The 8948-nt window shown below is 35.4% G+C and overlaps 1 protein-coding gene across 1 annotated transcript in view; it reads right to left on the minus strand.

Annotated features, from left to right (window-relative positions):
- The window catches only part of LOC110033020 (ras-related protein RABA5e-like), a 21778-nt gene extending 20166 nt beyond the window's left edge, over window positions 1–1612 (minus strand). Inside the window, exon 1 of the mRNA XM_020736852.1 lies at window positions 1135–1612. Within this exon, the coding sequence (XP_020592511.1) occupies window positions 1135–1612 (478 nt within the window). The remainder of the gene's footprint in view (window positions 1–1134) is intronic.
- Between the last annotated feature and the right edge of the window lie 7336 nt (window positions 1613–8948).

Consider the following 8948-nt stretch of genomic DNA (forward strand, 5'->3'; position numbering starts at 1 on the left):
AATTTTTTGTCCAGACTCCGGACATAACACTACATGTGTACTCCCAGAAATATGCCGTCACATGTGTTATATCGTGACCACCTAAAAAAATATTAAAGTAGAACCGTGGAAGTTATTGGAGTGGAATTTGAGAGTTTATTGAAGGGTTGTTGAGAGGTTATTGAGGGGTTATTGGGAGATTACCAATAACCTCCGCGGTTTCACTTCAATAACCCCCGGCAATAACCCTCTCAATAATCACCCAATAACCACTCAATAACCCCCAAATAGACTCTCAATAACCTCTATGATTCCACTTCAATAACTCTCTGTAGTTCTGCTTCAATAACTCCCTACAATAACCCCCGCAATAAACCCCAATAAACTACTCGGTTCCATTTCAATAACCCTCCTACAATAACCCCCTAATAATCCCACAATAACCCCCGCAATAGCCACCCAATAACCTTCGCGGTTCCACTTAAATAATCCTTCATAATAACCCCCTAATAACCTCTGAGGATTCACTTCAATAACCACCAATAATCTCTGCGATATAGCACACGTGGCTGCATATTACTGGAATCCGCACGTAGAACTATATCCGAAGTCCAGAAAGAAAATTTTACTCAAAAATAGTGTTGTAAATTTAGCTCAAAAATTGTTAATCGCTCAAAAATTGATTCAAAATTTTGGCTCGGATCGCTTGAATCAAAATAAATGAGCCAAGCTATGACTCAATTTTGGATCGAATTTTATTCGAACCAAACCCAACTCGAGTCAAAATCTAATCATTTACATCCACAGTGATGTTAAGGCTGTAAATTTAACAAATTTACCCTGAATATCTTTAATCACTCGAAAATTGATTCGAATTTTAGCTTTGATCGAGATAGAATCAAAATAAATAAATCGAGCTACGAGTCAAAAATTTTTATGAGCCGACCCAACTGGCTCAAAATCAAATCATTAAAAGCTTTACCTAAAAATCACCCAAAACTTTAAATATAAAGGTTTGACCAGTTTCAAAAGGAAATAAAATATTAGGTTGTTGAAATATAAATTTTAAGTTTAGATTGTGTTATATTTAAAATTTTGGGTGGTTGGTAGGTAAAAACCCTACACAAATTTTATGAAAACTGCAAAACAAAATACAGCAGATAATAGCGAAATTTGTTCTAAAGCAAATAAGCCGAACCTCGAGACTAGCAGGGCAAGACCCATCACTGATCCTCAAGTAGCCAACGGTTGGCACAGGCTTCCCTGGACAGTCCAGCTTCCTGAGAAAATGCGCGCTGTATCCTCCGCCAGTGAGAATCCTCGCAATCGATCGGAGAATGGGGAGCCAGGAAACCAGAACTTCGGAGCAAGCCACGTCCTTCACGACTGAAGGGGCCGCAGCCACAGGCGACGTCGACGATGGAACACTCGGCTTCTGTTTATCCACGCCAGATTTCACCCATCCCCCAACCTGAACTCTCTGCCCGGCCAACCCTTTGCCTCCATCGTCCCGACCCAAAATCGATCGGAGCAAAATCCTAGTGGAGTATTTGAACCGTTCAACAGACGGCGGCTGCGGTGACGGCGGTGGAATGGATTCATTGGTGGCGGATTGGATACGTTCGGATGCCATTGATGGGAATAGGGTATGGGAGCATGGAAAAGAAGATGGTGGGAGGGTAAGAAATTTAACAAGGGAAATGGGTGCTTTGGAGACATACGGAGAGGAGAGTAATGCTTTGCTTTTGAAAATATATTCTGAGCGGGAAGCGAAGCGATTCAATTCTCTCTTGGCGATGAATGCTGGCTGCTGAAGGAGGGAAGGAAGGGATATGGCAACGTTGAATCGGTGATAGAAGGAAAGAGGAACTTTAAAACTAGCCGACTTAAAAAAGGATTTAAATTCATCCCACGAAATCTTCATATATTTATATATCTAACTTTTAAAGTTAGTTCCTGTGCACCCAAAAAATGATTTTCAAGAATCTAGAGCTAATCTAATTGAAGAACTATCAGCCGAACAAAGGGCTCACGACCGACCAAATGCCAGTCACCACCAAAGAATTACTTGGGTCAACAAGAAACAGACGTTCACTCCAACAACCGAGCAAAGATCTATTATACCCAACAATTACACGAGTATCAATGTGAGGCTCTCAAAAACTCTCAACAAATATATCCGCGACGGACTCCTCACTCTCATGATACAACATTTTCTTTGGAAACACCACCTTTGGATCTGTTCAAAACTTGATCCACTTCTAGAAGACAAAGCAAGTAATAAATGATCTTGGCAAGGTGATGCTAACTATGCTCTCGCCCGTTCTTCAAAAGATTCCTCCTCAGCACCGCCCTCTTCGGGGTAGCCGGATGGCTCCACAACTTCTCATCTATCTAAAGGAGTTGTATCAAGGAGATATGTATCAAAGTAAGCATGAGTCGAATGCTTTCTTGCAATGATGGTCAGTTCACTAGTTGAAATTTGTTGGATCACAATTGTGGTTACAAAAATATAGAAAAGAAAATCCTCACCTACAGAGTCGACCAAATTCACCACAGGCCTTAGTTGACCTCACTTCGGTTGTTGTCACTTCTTGCCTAGAGGCTCCTTTTACCTTGGCCTCAGCCTTAGCCTCAATATTGGCCTTCTTCCTGGTAGTTCGAGCAGAGACTTCTTTCTCTAACTCAAGTCAGAGGCAACCCATAAGTCTGTTGTTATCCGATCTAACATTCCCGGGAACAGGACCTGAATCACAGTTACCAGATCCGTATTTTAGGGAATTGAGAGCATTTTTCCATCAATATTTGCCCCCTTGTCTTGAGAGTAGTTTTGTTATTTTTTTTCCTCTTGAAGGCATCACCCATAGATAGGGGGTTTGCCAAAAAAATTATTTTTTGTCATGCATTTTTAAAATATACCCCACTTCGTAGTTTTATGTGCGCCCCCGCTCTTTTTAACCCCATCATTCTTCAGATTTGCTCCAATGGCATCAGTGTGAGAATAAAAAGCAAGGACAATCTTACCGCAAGAAGAAAAATCAAGGACATAACACAGGATAAGCCATTTTATTTTTTATATAATAAGTTTGCCCCCTCTAAAAAAGGAGGCCAGTTCGACCCCTGTCATCTCCAATCGATTCAATCTGATGCCCCCAATTCTTAGATGATGAGGTAATGAAAAACTTACTCGTAAAGTCTACAACTTTTTTTTTTCTACCCAGAGAATTTAAACTCACTGATTTTTCCCAAACTAAATGTTTCCCAAACTAAACGTATATGTTTGGGTGTACACATAAAGAAAACATGCGACTGAATAGATCAATCAACCACGAGTTCCCCTTCCGTCGATAAAAAATATTGTAGGCCATTATTGTTGTTATAAATGTCAGCTTAATCTAAGATGGAATGATCTTGTGTCAAATAAAAATGGCCCTTAACTTCTGACATATGGGCAACCGCTGTTCATAATAGAATTGATCTCGGTAGACCACTGAGTCTTCCCTAAACTTGCCAGTCACTCTCCCATCGAAGCAAGCAACTCTGAACTTGATGGTCGGGTCAAAGATGAAGGATTCCGCTATGAAGGCAACCTCGAACAAAGATAATATGACAGCTTGACCAAAACTACCATACTAAAGGATTGGGTAGTTCATTTTGGAGCCATCAGAAAATAAATGGAAGAGGAAAATAAGTAGGAAAAGAGAAGCAAAACTATAAGAACCAAGCTACGTAATCTTGAGAGAAAAGGCAGTAAGCGCTCTAATGAATCCCTCAACCCCTATTTATTCAGACTCGACAAAAGTGGAAATGTCAGTCCAAGATTTTGAGAGAAAACATCATGTCAACATAATAATTGAAAGAAATAGAAAACAAAATATTTTATTTATTTCAAGGAAAAGAAAATTATATTTGGATTATAATCTGATAAAAGGAATTTTATAAACTGGTCATCAATTTCCTTGGTTAGGACCAAACCCATCCTTACAAGCCTCCTATACAACATTTGACCACCGAGTGACCTCCGAGCTTAAATCGCTAGTTTGACCTCAAAATGGGCTTTCAACACAAAAGCATCTTTCCGAAGTTCAAAAACTTCTTAGTGAAGATTGACTGCCTCCCCTCGCATCTCCTCCAGCACCACACAAAGATCCTGATCCTACCAAGCCATAACAACTTTCAACTCATCTTGACAACAAGCGGGTCAAGGTTCTTGAGGAAATCAAGCATCCCTCAAACATTCCCTCCTAGATCTCAATGGGATCATTTGGGAAGTTGACCATGTTCTCATTTTTGGTCGGTGCTTGGGGCATTCAATCGACTAACAAAATCAAATTTTGGTTGTCACTAACAATCAGCAAACCCCTGATCAGTGTGTTCTCCTCCACAAGAAAAAAAATAGATGGGCAAAGAATAAAAAAAATCCAAGTAAAAAAAAAGGAAATCTTGTACCTAAGATTCAATTCACCTTGGATTAGGTAGCTCTACTCACATCTAATGATGAGAAGCCATCAACTTGTTCCTTATTGTCAAATGAATTATCACTCCCCCCAACTTCTGGTACACCATTTGGTGGAGAAACACTGACAATTCTAGGTAGAACCCAAACTTCAGTAGGAAACTTCATTGATGGACTGGTCCTTAAGCCACCCAAACTTCACTAGAGTTTTCTGGGTGACTCCTCTATCTACACTCACCTGGAGGGTTTTGGCTCATTCACCAACTTCTTCTTCGACTCGCCTTCAGGCTGGAGATGCTTTACTTCAAGGGCAGCCAACATCTTAGCCCGGTTGACAGTTCTAATGTCAAATCAGATCCTTTATTTTTAAATAAATTACAAAAACCAAGCAAATGCAATGAGAGACAAACTTGAAATGATAAGAACTACCCCCTACATCTATATATAAGGTTAATGAGCATGAAAAACTTGGAGAGTCGAATCATTACGCTAAATTATGACTATTGATATTCAATTTATTACATTAAAAATTTTCTTGTCATTATCATAGCTGTCGCTATCAAGAAGCAAAAAAAATGCGGAACTTAATATATGAGGAACTTAACATGTGCACCCAAAATAATTTGCTCAAATCTCACGAAAAATCAACAATCTAGACTAGAATAAGTAAAAAGAAGGATCATCCCTCTAACAAAAAAAATACAAGTACTCATAAATTTGCCTGATTAATAAACCTCCAGTTGGCTGTTAGCCAGCCAAACGAAGGGCTGACGATCGACTGAATTTCAGTTCAATGACTAAAGGATGATCTATGTTAACAAGAAACATGCATTCACGCCAACAATCTGACAAAGGTCTAGTACACCCAAAAATCACATAATTATAAATTTGAGACTCTAAGAAAATCCCTCAAATATCTCCACAGATCACAAAGTAACATAAAAAGCCGATGACTATCACATTCAAAATTGATCAACTTCTCAGGGTGAAGACCGTACGACATCCTAACAAAAATCTGATTAAATTTCTACATAAAAGGTGAACCGGTGTCAATAAGAAATAAGAATCGGTTACAAATATGAAAATGCACCATAAAATGCAATAATGTATCGTAATGCCCTCATTAAAAGCATGTGTATGCATGTAATTTTCATTATTTGCCCTCTATCTCCTATAAATAGAAGGTCCATGATCCTATAAATGGAAGGTCCATGATATGCATGTGTGGGCTTTTGGCTTCTCTAGGATTTTCGGCTCTTTTCTCTAGATACGTACTCCACGTACTCTGTAAGGATATCTATTCCCTTTTATGAGTCTTGATCTTTGTAAGGAGATCTTGATCCATAAAATGGGTCACATAGCCCGGGAATGCCCTACTTCCCTCTTGCTTGGGAAGTTTTATGTGCGCTCTTTTATTTTTTTTCTTCTCTCTCTACTTCATTCTCAAAATTTTTACAGCTTCAATCATTGGGAATGCCTCGCAAAACAAATCTTGATTTAACAATTAAAATATACTCAAATATTTAACAATATATAAAAATATTACTTATTGTGGTCAGAAAATTCACTGCGATAGAATAATGATTTATCGTTTCAACATTGTCTGAAAATTCATTACACACAAGTAAACAAATACCAAAATGATTTGTCTAAAATTTTTAAGCGAAAATATTATGAAGAGGAAAAAAATATGGGGCCTAGTCCGATTAAATTAATCCAACGTACTTTTGTAATTATACGAGTACCCCCTTATCCCATGATAGAGAGAAAGAGGTTACAATCTTACACTAAAAAATATATTTGTTCTTAAATTGCTAAAAAAAATACAAGTGTTAGAAATTTAACAATGATCGTGCTCTGGCAGCAATGGTTACAAGAAGTGGTCACCGATGGCTAGTGGTGGGTTGCAGCAGGTGGTGATGATGGGCGTTGGTTAATGTTGGTTGGTCGCTAAGGAGGCTGGTGGTCAATGGTGGCTGACGAATAGAAAGAGCGGTGGTTACTCGCCAGTTTTTTTCTCCAAAACATGCTATGAAATTTGGCCTATTTATAGTTTTTTTGGGTGGTCATTTTGATCGTTTGACACATAATTTTCCTAACCACCTGATTATATGGTCTATATTGACCCCCATTGATCATAAGTAATTTTTTAAGAGTTAGGGTGCATTAATGATCTCAAAACTGAGCTATCTTAGACTCATTAAATTCCTCTTATTGAAACACAATTAAACCATAAATATGTCAAATTATAAAATCATTTGACCCTTCATTTGACAATCCAAAGCCTATAAGTATGTTTCAACAGTTTGATTTGGACTTTATTGAACACAGATTGAACCAATTTTAGAGTCGTTGAGTTTGTCTTTCTGAGATGCTCCGTTTGATAATAAATTTAATGAAATTGGAGAATTGGTGATCATAAATTTGAATTTAAAAGATTTCTCATAAAAATGCTTTGATATTTGTGCTTAATCATAAAAATTTATTAATGACATATTATTACTATCACCTAACTTTCTAAAATGAAATATATCTTTTCATCATAAATTTTAATGTGATAATGAATTAAAATATTATAAATGTAGATATGATATTTTAAACATTTAATATGCATATAATATATATATATATATATATATTTTTTCAAAATAAAAATTTGACCAATTAAATTTTTACTCATGTTTTTAATATTGTACCTATATATTTTAGATGTAAAGATTCATGTAAGCATGTTATTTTTATCCTATTTAAAAAATTAAGTTTGGGGGGATGAAAAATTTTCTAAAAACTTGAAGTTTATTTGTTCTCAAATGTACTACAAATAAATTTGATTTTAATTTGAAAAAAATGATTATGTATGTGAAGTTATATTAGAGAAGTAAAATTTTGAATATAAAAATGAGTAAAAGAATTTAGTTAAAACCTATAGTAATGAAGAAAAACTTAAAGCAAAAAATTTTGAGTGTGTAAATGATAAATATTGTGTAACTATCTTTAATAGGAGTATTACTAATATTATATATTTAAGTAAAAGAATGATATCAAAACTTTGTTTTAGGAAAGGATGAGTGAAATTTAAAATCATTAAAGGTCTATCCAGATATAATAATTCTCACCAAAAAAAAGTTGAAAAAGGGAGGAGAAACTTGAGAATTAGTGTGTAATATAAAATTGGTTTCAAATCTAATTTTTTAAAGTATAAGACTTGAGAAACTCTTGAGCTTAAGGATATAATATAATATGTATAATTTTTCTTAATAAAAAATTTTAAGTTGATAAGATAGAATGCATAAACTCTATATTTGGAGAATTTGCAATATTTATGAACTAGATAGAAACTCATATTTTCTTCTTTACATTAAAAATTTCTAAACTCTAAGTTGGTATCGTGTACTAATGTTTTTTCTAAATTGAACTATTATATTTCTGGCTCAAAATTTTAGAATATCCTAAGGAAACTCATGTACATATTCTACTTATTTTGGTTTTAAAAGATTGAAGTGTCACATAAGGACAAATAACATTTTAATTTTGGGGGATTTTGATACAACTAAAATATTATAGTCTTTGTGTACACATCTACTTTTGAGATATTGCGTTTTAATAAAAAATATTTGTGTGTTTTTCTTTCAGGTATAATCAAATGAATGAAAAATGGTGAAAGAAGTAAATAAAATAAAATTTTGATAAAAAATGAAGAAGGTGTGCAATTGAACTGAGGCGACTAAGCGTCCAGAACTGGCGCTTACGCGTCAGTAAAATAGAGAAGGTCATGCCTTAGCACCCAGTACCTTGCGCTTAAGCGCCAGAAGTAGTTATTTGATGATTCAATGAATTTGGACGAATTTTTGAAAAGGTGTTTGAAGCAACCCTTGATGAAAACGTGGGGAATAATTAATGAACATGAAATTACATTCAATTGGCTTTTGAAAGGAAGCAACTCTTGAGAAGATTCATTGAATGTGGACACATTTTGAAGATACACTAAGACACCTTTTAAAAAATTATAAAAGAATACTTGGATTAAAGAGGAGATGCATGCATCCATCCATCCTTCATTAGCGCCATCAAACCGCCATCATTGCCCACAAGCCGCCGTCGCCGCCACATTTTTATTTTAAGTTGTAGCTTGTATAGTAAGTGAAAGAAGAGATTAAAAGAAACTTCAAGTTTTTGGTGGAGAGGATTTGAGATAAGTTTTTATCTTTGTGACTACATTTGGTTTTAATTTTAACTTCTTGTTTGTTCGCATGATTTCTACTTTTAAACTTAAGTATGGTTGTGTTTTCTCCATAAATTTTAAGTACTTTTCTTTTTCCTTAAAATGATAAGTGATTAAGTATTGGATAGAAGTTGTGTGAAGTATTAGTCCCTAATGTTAGAATAAGTTATGATAATTTTAAACCTTGTACTTTATTTACTTTTTGATTTGACCAATTAAGATGTTAAAACCTGTTGTGAGAACATGTAGTGAGAAAATGTAAGATCCGAGATGATATTGTCTCAGTGAACA

The sequence above is a fragment of the Phalaenopsis equestris genome, unplaced genomic scaffold (genome assembly GCF_001263595.1).
Source record: "Phalaenopsis equestris unplaced genomic scaffold, ASM126359v1 Scaffold001079, whole genome shotgun sequence".
Taxonomy (NCBI): domain Eukaryota; kingdom Viridiplantae; phylum Streptophyta; class Magnoliopsida; order Asparagales; family Orchidaceae; genus Phalaenopsis; species Phalaenopsis equestris.